Source organism: Mesitornis unicolor, unplaced genomic scaffold, assembly GCF_000695765.1.
Source record: "Mesitornis unicolor isolate BGI_N332 unplaced genomic scaffold, ASM69576v1 scaffold41827, whole genome shotgun sequence".
NCBI lineage: Eukaryota > Metazoa > Chordata > Aves > Mesitornithiformes > Mesitornithidae > Mesitornis > Mesitornis unicolor.
Genome location: NW_010196527.1, coordinates 1 through 16,589, shown reverse-complemented (window position 1 = coordinate 16,589; position 16,589 = coordinate 1). Strand labels below are relative to the sequence as shown.

Below are 16,589 nucleotides of genomic sequence, written 5' to 3'. Positions count from 1 at the left end.
ATTTTGGTCTGTTACTGAAATAGTTCAAATGGTATCAGACTTGAATTTGGCAATTAAGCTGTAGAGCCAAATCTTACCATGTATTATGTGATGACAAGTTTCCTTTGATTTTCTAGCTTTCTTTTGAAAGGTAGATTCTGTCTACAGTCATTTATTTGATTACCTTACTTGTGATTTTATAAAGTACAATTCCAGTAAATTAGGTTTGAGGTTTTTCTTTTGGTTTGATTTTTGGTTGGTTGGTTTGTTTTTTTCTGAAAGTGATTTCAGCTAAAAAATGCCCTAAAGTTTCGTGTAAACTTACTTTTCTTAATCAGGTTTATTCAGTTTTCTGCTATGAGGTATGTTTGTGAATGCTAAAATACTGTACATTTTTCTCTATTCCAGTGCCTGATGATCTCTCCATAGAAGAGAGAGAAGAGCTTTTAAATATTCGTCGCAGGAAAAAAGAACTGATTGATGATATTGAGGTAATTAATTTATCTATAAAGTTCATTAAAAGACTGCTTCAGTAGATTAAATTACAGTAATGAATTCCAGGTATGAATTCCAGGTAATGGTTTTAGAAGCATAGAAATAGCTTATGTTAGATATTACTAATAATGAATGGGATCCATGCGTCGTTTATGTGCTTTTAAAAATGGTAACTTCTGTATTTATGTGATGGAATCTGTGCCTATGTACATGTTTGATTTGTGTAATCAAGAAGTCATTAAACAACAGATTTGTGTATAGGAGAGGAGTGAGTGAGAAACCTGAGTAAAGAAATCTGATACTGAGATTGGAAATGGCAATTTGGTCTTGATGCTCTGAGATGAGCACACACCAGGAGTTCAGATCCGTGTATTTAATAGTCATACAGTTGTAGTAAAACCTTTTAAGCTAAGTATCTAAGGAAGCCATAAGATTCATCACTTTTCTTCAGGTGAATAGAAATATTAGAAAGTAAAACCTAATTGATCATATTGGGTGGTAGTACATGATTCATTCTCTGTTTCATATATATTATAGAAAAAAGTGTTTTAATGTAGGTTAACATTTTGTCCTTCCTTCTTTTGGCAGAGATTAAAATTTGAAATTGCTGAGGTTATGACAGAAATTGATAATCTGACTAGTGTAGAAGAAAGGTAAGTAATGCTAATGTATGGACATGATTCAGTGAGACCTTGGAACAAATCTTCCAGGAATAGCAAATAAGAATAGCTTTATCATGCTAAATAAACATTGGATCACCCTTATTCAGTCTATTATAAAGTCTCTAAAGGCTGACTTTATCCTGTTCAGGTGTGTCATTCGTTTGGATAGAGAATATGTTGGACAGAAGTAATATTTTAGACGGTCCAATTGATAATTGTATCATTCTCTGAAGCTGCAATCACTTGAAATAACTGAAAATAGTAACATAATTTCCCCCCTTTTAGAAAGTGAATGTGTTGTTTTTTTAATAGAAAAGAAAAAGTAGCCAAAATGCAAATTAAGAGAACCGCATCCAGAAGTTATTTTTGTAAAAGGACAACTGATAACTGCTTGCTGTTTCTTCTTTTTCTCCATGTGTAGCAAAACCACACAAAGAAATAAGCAAATAGCCATGGGAAGGAAGAAATTCAACATGGACCCAAAGAAGGTAGTGAATTTTTTTTCCCACTTGTCAGGAGTCAAGTTCCTGCTTGCCGTATGATCTATGACAAATACAGTCGTCTGACAAATACAATTTCTGATAATTTAAATTCACTTGCCTTATTTGTATATCCTAAAACACACTGAGCAGAGGGTTAAATTAGAAGCAGTCATGTAGCCATTTGCCAGTCATGTGTGCTTTTTTCACTTAAGCAAACCTTTTCTTGATAATGGAGGTTATTTACCGAAATCAAATATGCCTGGTATTGATTGAGCTGGCTTGCAGAAAGATTATTTGTACCTGATAGTGGTGTGCTATGTTGATACGTCAAATATAATTCTAAAAATGTTTTTCTGTTTGATTATTAATGAGGCCATACTTTTTTTATGCCCTCCTATTTTTTGTTTCTTCTAAAATACCTTTAATATGTTTTTGAATTTGTTCCCATATAGATTTTTATATTTACATATCTAAATTCTGTTTGTGAAAAAGGCACATATGAACATTTGTATGTTTATATACATATATACGTGTACCTACATGACTTGTACAAACACCTGCAGGTAGAAATGTGGTTTCTAATTTAAAGAAGCCTACCATGCAGTTAGCCAAGAAGTGGAGTAAATTTCTCTGCAGTGCCTTTGCTTTTCTTAAATAATTGTTAATTTTCTGGAAAATTCAGGAGCCTGCACATGCTCTTAAAGACCTCCCCTGATACATTTAAAAGAGCTGCTTTGACATATTTGACATTTAACCTTTGTTTTTCATTTTACATCTTCCTTGCTTTGTTTTACTGCCTTCTGTTGTTTGCAGTTGAGATTCCATTTTGAATTTGTGAAGAGTCTTATTTAAGGTCTTTTTGGAAATTGTTTAGCATTTCTTTTCCTGTGTCATTTCTTGACATGTTTTCTCTCCAATTGTATTGAATTCGGTTACATTTTGGTGGCTTTTCTGCAATGTTCCAAGTACAGTGTTGGCTCCTGTTCTTCAGGTTCTTTTCAGTTTACCAGAAACACTCGAGTGCTTTGAGATACAGAACCCTTTTTAAGCTCCTGACCACATCTTTTATTTTTCTTTTCCATTTTGGGGACTGTGTAACTTCAGTTCTGTTAAGGGCAGATAGTTATCAGACAAATATCCTGATAGTTTGCTGTTGTCTTCCTGATCTTTCACATCCTATAATTTTGTGGCAAAGTCACAGGATGATGTCAGATGCTTTCATTTCTATGTTAACTATTTTTTTGTTGCTGCTCTTGTCGGGTGAAATTATTTCTATAAATAGATGCTGTGGCTGCACTGCTACTGTAACATAATTTAAATGTGGTAAACAGGCTTACAGTAGTAACTTCTTAATAATGTCCATGAATCAGTGGTGGCCTGCAGTAGCTGGCTGCTCTAATGCAGTGTCTTGTTCACAGCTGCTACTTTAAATTACAGGCAGCTAAAATACGTGTCCTTCTAATGCTGCGAGTTAACTTGGGGTCATTGGAAAGGATGTTTTTCCTTCAAAAGTGGGAGGGAGGATGGTCTCAGGAGTTAGGAATGTGAAAGAATCAGGGTAATAACACATTTGTTGATTCCCCCAAGTTTTCATCTTTAAAACCAAATAACAGAGTCCTAATGTTTTCTCATTAGCAGGAACGCAGTGAGGTAATTTTCTTTTACCTTTCTTATTTGAAGACCTTTACGTTTCCTAGTGTGTAACCTATATGTAGAGCAATGCTCCCTGTCCCCACCCAGAAAATCCTCATAGCTGTGTTTAACGCAGTTTGGTGATGTAACATCATGTACCTTGCTGTTTGGATTTGGTTAGCTTGTGTGGGAAGGGCTGTAAGGGTAAAGTTTGTAAAACACTTCAGGAATCCCTGTGCAGAGCACATAAAGCTGTGCTTGAAATTCGCAGCACTGGAAGTCACTACTGCCTGCGTTGGGCCCAGACAGTGAATTCTCCGAGACAAAGACAGGGTTTAAGTAACTGCAAAATTTGTAATTAAGTTACAGTAAAAGGTATGAAAGTCAAAGCAGACTTTATTACACTGACTTAAAAAAAAGTCTATGTAATATTTGTAGTGACTATTGAATATTTCTGTAGCCACAAATTCTGTGTGGGGAGGTCAAACTAGTACAGCTGTCTTCTGTCTCCTGTCAGTTGACAGAAAGAAAATTTGCATCAAAAGATAGCGTAGGAGTTGATGGGGGTTTGGCTGACCTATTTTACCATTTATTCCAGATGCTGGAGTAGTTGTCCCAGACAAATTCCTTTTCCTGTCTGACTTCTCATTCTTCAGCATCTTAAGAATTAAAAAAAAAAATCCAGAAAAAGTAAAATTAAATTGAATAACTTGGTATGGGAGGAAACATTATGTTTCATAGTGAAATAATTTTTTGGTACAAATGGTTATCAAATGAACTTTGAAAGCATAATTTTTGAGAAAAGCTCAGCTATTTCTGCTTCAAGATAAAATGGATATATTCTTTGCAATAAAATAATGTGTGTGCTGAAATGACTTATACAAATATTATCAGAGTCAGAATACCAACCTGTCATTGAAATTATGTTTCCAGATGATGATAAAATTGTTTTGAGGGAATTGCATTCCAGACTTTTTTTTTTCCCCTTAGTTTCAAGCTTTATAACTTCACAGTTCATTTCCTTTGTTAAATTAGGTCACAAACTTGCCTTTTTTTTAATCAGGCAGGTAATATTTTCGTTATAAAAAACCAGAATCAACCAAACAGAAGGATAATTACTTTTCTGAATGTTACTGCAGGGCTTCCTGTGCTATATAAAAAAAATAATGGAAGTTTTCCCAGTTGTAATGAAATGAAGAAGAAATATATTCCATTTGCAGAAATTGAAAAAATCTCTAATATTTCTGAAATTGTGAAATATTCTGGTAGGAAAGATTTGGATGAATTTATTAAGCTCTTCAGTACATATTTGGAATCCAGGACACTGAGGTTACTTACAGCTGCCATTTCTACTTTTCCCTAGTATGCTGTTAAGAATTTTATGAAATCAGCATAATAGCAATAGCAATAATAGAATAGCAATATCTTCGTTGGGGTGTGTGGTGGGGAAAAAAGGCTCTATCTCTTCATGACCTGCTGAGTGTTGCAATTACATCCCTTCCATGCTTCGCGTAATCTTTATATAACTCTTAGTCTTCTTTCTTTACTGCTTTGCAGAAAGCTCTCTGGGCATCCCTAGAGTGTGGCAGTTATAGGGCCAGTAATTTTTGGAGGCATAGGAGTCCAGGGGCTTGCTCAAGTGCCCCCTGAGGGACAGGGTAAGACTTTTCTCCTGGCTTTGGTAGACCTCCATGGTAGAAGCTTGACTGGTTCGTGAGCAGTCCCTTGTGAATAGTCTAGTCGCAGTTGTTGTGAATAGTTTAGTTCCAGCACAGCCAGAAGTCACTGACAGTCGCAGTGTCAGCAGAAACTCTTTTAAACTGGTTTTAGCATCTTCAGCCACGTCTTCTACTGCAAGTAGTGGCTTGATGTATTGGGTTGCAGTTTGTAGATTATAACAGATGATTTATTTTTTGTCCTGGTGGTAATTAAGTTATTCCTACATAACTCTTCATTATGTGATTTTAGAGATTATGTCTCTGCAGACATTTATGCAATATTGTGAACTCACACATTAATTCCAAAGAGCAACATGGAATCGTTATTCAATTAATATCTGATATTTCTATTACTGAGGGATTCAAACTGCCACCTAGTACTTCTAGCCTTAAAAATGTGTTCTCATGTTAATCCTTAAACCAGTACTAAATATTTCTTTTCTAACGGAAAAACATTTGTTTACCATTTCATTTAAAAAAAAATCTGTAGGCTAATGTAATTCTTACTGTGTTATGTATATGTCTTTGTCAGTATATTAATACCAAATGTTATGAATGGTATTTACATAAATGCTTCTGGAAGAAAACATAACATTCCCTTTCCTCTGAAATTGCTTTTCCTAGGGAATACAGTTTCTGATAGAAAATGACCTCCTGCAAAACACTGCAGAAGACATTGCACAGTTCCTTTATAAAGGAGAAGGATTAAATAAAACGGTAATTGGAGATTACCTCGGTGAAAGGTAAAATACAAATATTGAAACTTTGGTTTTGAGTTTACAAAGCATATTTATGGGTTTTGGTAGTTACTTTCAGCTTCACAGGCTACATGAAAGAGCTACTCTACCACTCTGAGATCTATAAAACTACAGTGAGAAGTAAAACTACAACAGTATTATGATTTTTTTTTCCTGTTAGGTGGTTGTTCTTTTTAAATGGGTACATTGTGGAATGATATTTAATCCATTGTAACTTACTATTTTGAGAAAATAGCTTTAAATTTGGCTGTAGTGCAGAATTTAATACCATAAGCTTTTGGAATGTCTGCGAGTTGTATTGCAACAGTTCCGTTAACTCTTGATACTGTGCCCAAACAAGGAGTGGTTTGCAATCACTAATAATTGGATAGTAAAGAAATTACTTATTAAAATGGGTTGTTTCTGTGACAATAGTTATAAGCAGGTTTTTGTGTGGTATTCTTCCCTGCGCACATACTTCCCATTAGTAAGCCAGTGTCTCGAAGGGCAGCCACACCATATCTTTATCAATCCTAGCACAATAAACATGCAACATGAGTATTTATGCATACTATTGCAAAACACAATAAAAGTGCAAATTAATTCCATTGCTGTGCAACCCAGGAATTGATTTTGGAAAAGGCAGCTGAAAGAGAGAGAAGTGAAGCGCAGGTTGGAGTGCATGTACGTACGTGCTTACACATGTTCAGGTGCCAGTTACGGAGGTTTCAAAGCTGACTCATTTAGGATATGCTGCTGTAATGATATGTTCTGGCACATCCCTTTTGAGCACCACTAATCTGTTTGCAGCATCAATGGCTTAGTTTGTGCTCAGCAATTTCCTCCTGACTTTAATAGGTTTAATGAAAGTTTTCACTGTAATGTGTACATTTTGAAAATAGATCTTCGCTATGAAGTTTTTGTATAGTATACATAGACATTTCAACAATTTTTATATGACAGCATTATGTTCTTTCTCGTGAATATTTGGGCAATCAGTATTATAGAATCACTTACATGTTAATGTCCATAATTGCAAAACTGTAAGAAAGCCTGTATAAAGCAGCCTGTGTTTGTTTTTGAGAGCTGCATTCTCCCTAGGTATTGTCTCCTGAAATACTTCCAGTTTTTTCAGTTCTATTCCCAGAACCCCTGTACTCATGCAGAAAGGTCCTTCCTATATGTCCAGAATTACTGGAGTAATCAATAATATTCCTGTGACTATTTATGGGTATACATTTAAAATTAAAAAATATTTATTGCTTATTCTTTTGAAGCACTGTGGTCAAAGCCAAAAACACATGGCAACCTTTCTTAGTATTGAGTATGTACACAGATAAATATGCAATTCAGTTATATCTTCTGAATTTTTCAAGATCTTAATACAGATAAATGCAGTGGTCATACTGAATAGGAAATTTGATCACACAATTTTGTATAAATCTATCAACTAGATAATAAAATCTTAGGAGAAGTGAAAAAAATTAACATACTGCTCCTATTTTGCTACAAGACAGAAGCAACCTATCCATTTTAAGGAGCAGCTGAAGTGAAAAATAATTTTAAAATTATTTTTTGCTTTAAAAGAAGCTTTTATTCAATGTATCCAGTCAGTTGACTTTGTTTTTTACGTGTTTCTTGATTTCTGTGAAGGGTGTAATATTAATATGGTAATGGGAAAGCAAATGGTTTTGCTGTCTGTTTTTTTTCTCCACTTACATGAATTAGTAAGGGCGGGTGAAGGTAAAGAGATGCCAATCTGATTTTCAGGAATGTGTATGGATATTTCAAGGTAGTCAGGTCTGGAATGGGGGATTGGTTCATCAAACTTTGAACTGCAGCATTAATTTCCTAGCATCAAAATAGTTTTTATTCATGTTCCTCTGGAAACAGCGTATTAGGCCTTTAGGTCCTGGGGTGAAATAAATACCCTGGGATAAAATAAAATGTGACAATTGAGGTGGTCTTAAGTTGCTAGTTCTGGTTTTGCGACTACCTCAGAAACAGGCTATTAAGTGATTTGTGCTATGCAAATAGTTGTGCATATTACAGATGAGGTTTTATTGAGTTAGGCACTATCTGTTATCAAGGCGTTTGGAGGCTGAGGATGTTCTCTTTTACTTTGCTACTCCCTCTCAAGGGCTCATCATGAATTACTTCTGCATTCTGGCTAAATATAGCTGAAGACAAGACCAGGATAGTCAACAGAATGAAATATTTGTATAGCGTTCTGCCATAGGAGATATATTTTAAATTATTGACTTCTATAGCGTTACAGCACTTGTCAAACTGAAAAAAGTGAATGGTAAAACTGAAAGAGATAGTATCTAAAAAGGTACAATAAGTAAGGGATGAATTACATCCTATGAAAGATTTAAGATTTCTTTTTGTGGGTTAAGTGTTCACTTATTTTTTTAAATGGCTTCCTAGACGTTTTATGATATTTAGCTTGTGTCCTTGAAGCTGTACCCAGCACAAGTATCACTATTGATCCAGACTACATTAAAACCTAGAAGAGCAAAAATTAGAGTATAGGGCTAGTATTTATTCTGAATTATTGCAGCTTTATGTACATATAAGCAAAATCAATATTTGGCTTAAAATAACAAAGTACCCTTATTGAGTGCTCTCTTCTGTTATACTTCTGTGCCACTTTATTTCACTGCACTGAAACGTAGCCATGCAGTTGCATTGCACATTACTAGATTTTATGAGAATTGCTTCGTTTTGCTTGGCAGAGCTGATGGTTTTTTTCCGTAAACAATTTGGAGGCATCTTAATGAATGGATGGTTTGTTTTAAGATATTTACTCCAGAGTGTGACAGGTCAGTGTGACTGTGCAGTTAGTCAGTAATGCAGCAGGTAATTCTTGGTGGGTGCACACCTTTCTGTTTTTGGGTGGAGGCTGATGTGCAACATTCTGTCTTGGTGATGTATTTAAAGCACACCCAGAGGCTCTGGCACATGAACTCAGTGGTGGTGTAGGCTAAATTCTGTCTGCATCCAAATAGTTTTGTGTTCATTAATAATTAAATGTTACTTTTGCATTTAAACACCTTTGTATCAAATGAAGTATCATTTGCCTCATAATTTACGTAACAATATAAAAGACAGGTGAGAGGTAGCCTGTTCAAAACCTATTCTGATTTTAGTAAACTTTCATTGTAATGATTTTTGAGTAAGAGTATAGTATAGGCCCAAGTTCTGCAGATTTACTGGGTAAATTTATCAGGTAGCTTCCCATATCAAGGCAGGTGCAGTAATAATAAATGTGAAGCAAAGAATGCCAGGTCATTTTTGTGTCATTTAAATAAGCAGTGCTAAAATCAGTTCAAGTCTACTGGCTCTTGCTAACCTACCAGCAAAAATGGTCAAAGTGGTAGTATTAAATATTAAAATACCACTCAAATGAATGTGTAAGCTATTTCTGATTACTTGATTTGATTAGTGTGATAATTTATTTCCTTGCGTACTCTCAGAAGCAAACAGAGATAGCTAACAAGCCTTTAAAGTTCAGAATTGTAATTGTCTGTTTCCATTTTTGTATTTCTTAGAGATGAATTTAATATTAAAGTTCTTCAGGCTTTTGTTGAACTCCATGAGTTTGCTGATCTCAATCTTGTACAGGCCTTAAGGTGAGTAAATTCTTTCTTTTTTTGTTTTTTTTACCTGAGCTTCCTTTATCAAATTGCACGTTCATATGAGTCACTGTGTTGATTTATTGGTCAGGAAGCTTCTACAGCTCAGCACAATTGTATGTATTAGTGTGCAAGTTAGCAGAGACAGCTCTGGTTTAAACCTTCCAATTGCTTGTGTGTGTGCTGCCTTTGGAGGTGAAAACTACTAATTATTTCAGACAGATAAAAAGAACAAAACATAGCCGTAACACTGGTGTGCCTGCCATATGTGGACATTTGAATATCTGTTTTACATCTTAGCACAAAGATAGGTAAAAAACAAACAACCCCTTAACCCAAGCAAATAAATAATTTTCTTTGCTGCATCTTCTTTCTCCATTCCTTCCACCTTGACTTGTTCCTCTGGGCTGGGAGGGGGGGAAGCCTGCTGACCGTAATCGGTGATTATGTTCAATTACAAAGTGGTAAACTTTGAATCGGGCAATTTCCTTCTACTTTCCTCAGAGTTTCCCACTTGTCATGCGAAATAAAGTGTATCTTAATAGGCTTTTTCCCTGCTTGATTTATGTGGGATGCCAGCATACAGCGACCTTGTAAAGTCCCTTCTTGTCTTGGTGAAAATCAGATCTGGCAAATTGAGTTGATTTAGACAGTTCTGCCAGTTCATTGCCACAGATTACTCCCTCCTGACATCAAATAAATTGAAACGTCCATGTGATCTTTGTCTCTGGTGCAGTGCCTTGTGATGTGGAGTCAGAACAGCTTTGCTATGGTTGAGTGATGTGGTGGTGATAACTTGAGCTGCCTGGGGCTTTAGCTAAGGAAGCCTTTTCTCTGGCTGCTGAAGCTTGTCTGAGAGGCTTCATATTCCTATCTTTTACCCAGTTTAATATTAGGTTTGACTTTATTCTTCCTCAGCAGCTGCTACTATTAAATGTTTGTATTTTGGTAGCTTACAAAATTCGTGATCTGGGTTGGAACCTTGCATGAGGTGAGTAAAAGACAGTACATAGAGCTGACAAACTAAAGATGGCCTGCGACATTTTAATATAATGTCCTAAAATGAAAACTGATGAAGACAGGAATAAATAGTTATTATATGGGCACCTAGCATACAGGGAATATTGAGAACTTGTTTTGCATGGCAGAGCATGTAACTTTGCTGGTTTAGGTCCTGGTTTAATCTGGATAATTCTTCTGCTAAGACAGAAAAGAATAAGTGATTAAATTCACTGGAGCTTTTTAGCGCCACAGTGTGCCAAAAGTAAATTTGTGAAGACTTCTGTCCTGTATGCATTCCAGTGTATGAAGAAATATAAGTAGAAATAGTAATTTATGAACGTAAAAACTCTATTTCAGTTCACGTTGCTAAACAGGAACACAGATCTCCTGCATATATTACAAAATTACTGCGGTGATATCATGAATCTTTATTTTTAAGGCCTGGGTCTGATTCTTGTAGGGTGATCTTAAACTAGACAGGCAGCACCTCTCTAAGCACTGGGTTTTTCTTCTTGTTGTTACTGGTTTTTAAATGTTTGAGGAGTTCAGGTAAAGTTGTTAAGTGTTTTTTATTCCTTGCTTCTCTCCCCTACCAGAAATATTTTATGTAATGTTGCCATTTTACATTGTAGGTAAAGTCTAGCTGAGTGTTTATTGCTTTTTTTAGTAGCCAGGAAACCCAGGGAGAATCGAACTGGTTGTTTCCCTGTAGCATTCTCATGGCAAAAATGGGATGCATACAGAAAATTGTTTACTAGTCTGGAAAAAAAGAGAGTCTCAGAATATGAACTGCCATATTATCTTGCCTGATAGCATGCAGTGTTGCTGGCTGAATTACTGGGCTAGCCATCTGTGCATGTTGCTTTATAATAGCTCCTGACTTGTGTGTTGAGAGATTGAGAACATATTTCTAGGACATTTTATATAGGCATTGCTTTTTTTGGTTTTGTTTTGTTTCTGACTATTAGTAATATATGATTAATATGTAAATATTGGACTGAGTCTAACAACTATTCTTGCCTTCTGTAGGCAGTTTCTGTGGAGCTTCAGACTCCCAGGAGAGGCTCAAAAAATTGATCGTATGATGGAAGCTTTTGCTTCGCGCTATTGCCTTTGTAACCCAGGAGTCTTCCAGTCTACAGGTTAGTCACAGGAAACAACGTGAGTTCCTAAGTATATTTACATCTTTTTGGATCATATATGTTCTTCTACATCTGATGCAAGGACATGATGGTCATATTTGAAAGTTCAAGATAAAATATGTGAAATGAGGAATTTCAGACAACTGAGCAAATGCAACTATCTAATCCTACGCTTTGTTTCTAGAAGGTGCAAGCTTATGGTCAGAATGCATTTCTGTTTATAAAACTTCAGCATTAACATATATCTAAGCCAGTTAAAGTGTAAAACACATAGAAGGTTGGGTAGTCTCATCTGTCAGTGATGAGGAATTTATATCTGATTATCTCTGTATCAAGTCCACCTACACATGGTTATAGTATATTATCTAGAAAATCATAAATTTTTGTTATGAGGACTGTATCCTTTCTCTTTAGCAGTCTGTTGAGCAATGAGTTATCTCAGTTAGTGATGCACCTCAGGTTTCCATTGAATAACTTGATTTAGAATTCCTCAAGTCAGAAAAGCCTACAAAGCTTTGTGCCCTACCATTCTGGTGGTGTTGCTCTGTTTAGTTCTATACACACGGAGCTTGCTCTTGATGACTTAGTTTGAGGATCATATGGGCTAGGAAAAGGTTAATGTAAAGCAGGTCTGCAACAGCTAGAGAGGAAAATACTGAAAACGAAATGCTGAAGATGCAAACACATTTTTCCTCTCTGTAGCAGAGAGGTTTCCATCCTGCTTTTTCTTACACAGTATCTTGTGCTTGAATTTTGGGAGAATTTATTGTAATCATAAACATGTCAAGAGTCATGATAAGATCTCCTTTGTCATCTTTTGGTATTCAGTGGTACTAGCCACGCTTGTATGCCAAGAAATTGAGTCAATGTCATTTTCAGTCTGTTTAAATGCAGTTCAAGTATTTTGAAGAGACTGTTCTTTCTCTTTGGAGAAAGCTTTGGAAGTACTTTAAGTAGAAGTCTGATCGACCAAGTCTATTATAGGAGCTACTGATATGATCTAGGCAAAATCTGTGCATAGAGAGCATTTTGCCCAAGAGTACTTCAGTGTTTCAAGCGAAATGTTAATTTAGAGTGACAGCAATGATTTCAGAGGGCTTTAAAAAATTTGGATTATCTTGTACCATTTTTCTCATACTGGCTTTTAATTTGAGTTGTTACATATTTTTTCTTCTCAGGCTTATTCAGCAGTTAAACAAAGATGAGACTTTGCTTGCATGTATAGTGCTCAGGATTTTTTCACTGCTTGTTTCTTTTTCTTATCTGTCAGGATGAGTTATATATTCATTCTGTGGGTTTCTGCTGCAACACAGAGGGAGAAATCATTTTTCAAATCTTATTTCAGATACATGCTATGTGCTGTCATTTGCCATCATTATGTTAAATACCAGTCTGCACAACCACAATGTAAGAGATAAACCAACAGTAGAGAGGTTTATTTCTATGAATCGTGGGATTAATGAAGGTGGAGACCTTCCCGAAGAATTGCTGCGGGTAAGTTAGACTGGGTAAGACAAGGCATTGCTTTGTGTTTTTGATGGGAAACTTAGAAGCGCATACAGCAGTTCTCAGGCAGATTTGCCGAGACAAAGCAAGAAGAACATTTTCTAGCATGCATAACCATTTGAGTAGCTGAAAAAAGCATTTATGATATTCACAGCTGCTTTGAGCTAGTTCTTCCTGTATTCAATCTTCTGTTAACGAGAGGAGATTTCAGAGAAAACACTCTCTCAGTACTTTGCTGATGGCAAAACTCTTGTGGAATTGGCTTCTTTATGAAAAAAAAATACTAGTATTTCTGGATAATTCAGAGAAAGCTGGAAAAAAATAGTAAAGATCATTATTTTGTTATTGCTTCTCATTTCTTTCCATGTGTCTTGTGGAGCTTCCCCATGTCCTTTGAGATTAAAAATACTTATCTCGCTAAGACAGTCTGATGGTCTAAACCTTTTTCTGAAAACTCAGATTCTTTTGACAAAACTTGTACTAAATGAGACTCAAAGCTGAAACCTTTGAAATACTGAATACTGAATTTAAAGAAAAAATGAGTGCTTATAAAATCTGTAAAAAAAAGAAACACCGTTTATAGATGAAGTAGCTTAAAAATCAAACTTAATCAATGTAGTAAACAACAATTAAGAAAAGATGGTCCAGGATTTTATGGACTGTATTTCCTGTGCTTTTCATACAAATAGTCTGAGAAGCAGTACAATGTCCTGGTTGCATTTTCTGTTAGACGTTTATTAATGAGGTTTTTTCCTCTTGTTTTTTTTTTATTCTTCTAGAATTTATATGAAAGTATTAAGAATGAGCCGTTTAAAATTCCAGAGGATGATGGAAATGATCTAACGCATACATTTTTTAATCCAGATAGAGAAGGTTGGCTGCTGAAATTAGGTTAGTTATAAGGGCAGTTTTGCTGCTATGTGTTTGTTTGTTGTTAATGCGTTTGCTGCTTCCATGTCTATCTGCTTTCTTGTGAAGGTAATAGGATTAACTTTGTAATTTGTATTTAAAAATGTATGAACCAAAATAAGTAACTCCTTTACATCTGAAGGCTGTTACTTTTTGTGTATCCAAATTAGCGATCTTGTTTCAAACTTTGGAGTTTTATTTCTGATAGATGAGAAATAAAAACTCAGTGACAAAAAGGAAATGCCATATGGTATTTACATGATGTGACTGGTAAATAACAACCAAGTCTCCATAAGGTCATTTCAGAAAACTGTGTGATATTTCAACACAGTTTTCTGTGTACAAAACCAAGGATTTCTCTTCAAATAGTTATTTTTGTATGTCTTTATTTTTCCATATTATTTGTGAGTTTCTCTTGGTTTGGTTTTGGCTATGATTTTTTAATGAGTGGTTTAAATGTGCCTTCTTGTTTTCCTTATGGCCTATGACCTATCACCTTTCTGTTCTGTGACTGGCTGTCTCTGCTTATTCTGCATTAGGAGGTACGTATCTGATTGCTTACCAGTCCCCTCTTCTTCAGTTGCTCATTCTTTTATTTTCTTCCTCCTTCCTCCTGTTTTTTTTTGTTCTTTTTTCTTTTTAAATCAAGTTTATTGTAGCATTTTGCTTTTTCACTCAGTGTCACTAACTATCATCAGTGGGACTCTGAAAGACTGGCATGTCAGTGTCTAGCTCACATGCAAGTGTCTTCTGCAAAAGGAGGAAGTGTTAACGTGTAAAGGAGAAAAATAAAGATGCCTCTTCAGCGTACTTTTCTCATTCATTTAAGAACGTAACAAGGGAAGAATAATTTCTACTGAGAGAAAACAACATGTCTTACTCTTGTAATGAAGTGCCAGAGTGATTTTGTTACTTGTACATCAATTGTATTAGATTATTGAAAGATTGATTACATTTGAACTATGCATTTAAAAAACCTGTTCTTTTGCTTGTTTATTTTCCTTTGTAAATAACATGTTTAGCTTACTTAACAGGATCTTAAATGAGCACCAAATTTAGGGTTGCAGAAACCTCTGGTCATTTGCAGTTTTCTGGCACTGCAAGATGCCCTTGTTTAAAGACTCTTTTAGATGGGATTCACTTTTTCACTTGGACTTAGAGATTTCTTCATATATAAAGGAGACTGAAATTTTATTTTAACATTTGTTTTCAATGAAATAAACATATTTTATATCAAAGACCAGTACACACTCCAGTAGAGCCAATTGTTGGCCACTTCATAACTGCTTGTTGAAGTAGAAGGGACTTTGCACTTGGTGAATGGTGGCTAAAGCGTGCAATGCTGGGGGACGCAGATGGGAGTGACTATGGTGAAAGTAGAGCCTGGATAGAGCCCTGGGCCTGCTCTACTGATTGCTTCTGTAAATTAGCGGTCATGCTAGTGCTGGAAAAAAATAAATGAGAAAAAGCAGCATTTGTAATTAATTCGCACGCTCTCAAAATAATGTCTTGTTTTGACCTTGGCGCTCCAGATGAGAGAGCTCTTTGTCTCTCCAACTACAAAAAAGCAAAGCTCTTGCTTTTTGATGTGTGTTGGCTCAACTGGCACTATTTCAAAGATGACTTTGCAGGTTCTCTCTGTTTTGTAGCACGAGGCAGTAGCTGTCTCAACAGAAAAGGCTCTCAGGATGATGTACTCTGGAGAGCAGGTTGGGTGTAAGCCCATGCTGTGCATGTTTGTCTTTCTGTTGCCAGTGTGCTCTTGTATACCTATACACATACTGAGAGTGCAAACAAGAGTGAGTCTGTGTGGGGGAGCAAAAACATCCCTTGTGGAAGAGACTGTCAATGAAAGACATACAAGAGATCTAATAAAAAGTAGAAGGACAAAGAAATTGAAGGAAAAAGGTGACTGAAAGTCAGTGAGACCGGCCAGGTACTTCTGCACAGTTCATCTCTGGCTTTGGCGCAGCTTTTCACTATGTACTATGTAGATGAGAGACAGTGCACGATAGTAAAAACGTGTGTGAAATGGAAGGATGTTGCACGTAACACTCCCAGGGCGTGAGGTTGATTAGAATAGAGAAATGAAACGTGTCCAGAAGCCTCTGGTGAGTCAGCCTGTAAACGCGTGAAGCTGTGCTTCCGTGAAGGACTGCGTTTTTTTCACCAGACACAGGCTGGCACAGACAAACACGTTTTGCTTGTTTAGATGCATTGACCAGAAATAAACCTGGTGATCTTTTTTTTTTTTTTTTCCCTGTCTTTCCCTTGAGTTTCCCATTTGCTAGGAGGCTTAAACTGTATGTTGAGAGTGCTGTCTTGATCCACATTGTTCGCATTTTTACAGCCCTTTCTGTTGGGAAACCTTTCTCATGGAATGGGTAGGGCTTCCTTCAGTTCTGCAAGATGCTGATCATTAAAATTTTCAGTATTGTTGAGATACTAAGGACACTGTTCCTGCATGAGAGTTTTAAGTGCTCAGTTGTGATTATACTTACAAGTTGAAATAGAAAGTTTTATGTAAAACTATAAATACGACTAAGGCAACTCCCAAACCCATAGTATATCAAGACAGTATTTTGTCTTTGGTACTTCTTATAGTCAGCTCTTCCCATTTACCTACTTGTGCCCCTCTTTTTAGCATTCCACCTCACCATATTGATTATCCTCTGGGTGGGAGATGG

At 35.9% G+C, this 16,589-nt stretch overlaps 1 protein-coding gene across 1 annotated transcript; it reads left to right on the top strand.

Moving 5' to 3' along the window:
* Positions 1-353: 353 nt before the first annotated feature.
* CYTH3 (cytohesin 3) lies at positions 354-13,889 on the top strand. The gene is made up of 8 exons (XM_010188510.1): positions 354-470; positions 1,063-1,127; positions 1,558-1,624; positions 5,593-5,711; positions 9,260-9,340; positions 11,375-11,487; positions 12,833-12,981; positions 13,773-13,889. The coding sequence occupies exons 1-8, from the start codon at positions 354-356 to the stop codon at positions 13,887-13,889; spliced, it is 828 nt and encodes a 275-aa protein (XP_010186812.1).
* The last annotated feature ends 2,700 nt before the right edge of the window (positions 13,890-16,589 follow it).

Excerpts from the sequence above, each read along its gene's own strand:
- CYTH3 (XM_010188510.1), top strand. The coding sequence starts at position 354 with ATGCTAAAATACTGTACATTTTTCTCTATTCCAGTGCCTGATGATCTC. Across the intron at positions 1,625-5,592 it reads TCAACATGGACCCAAAGAAG|GGAATACAGTTTCTGATAGA; the intron begins GTAGTGAATTTT and ends TGCTTTTCCTAG. Across the intron at positions 11,488-12,832 it reads AGGAGTCTTCCAGTCTACAG|ATACATGCTATGTGCTGTCA; the intron begins GTTAGTCACAGG and ends ATCTTATTTCAG.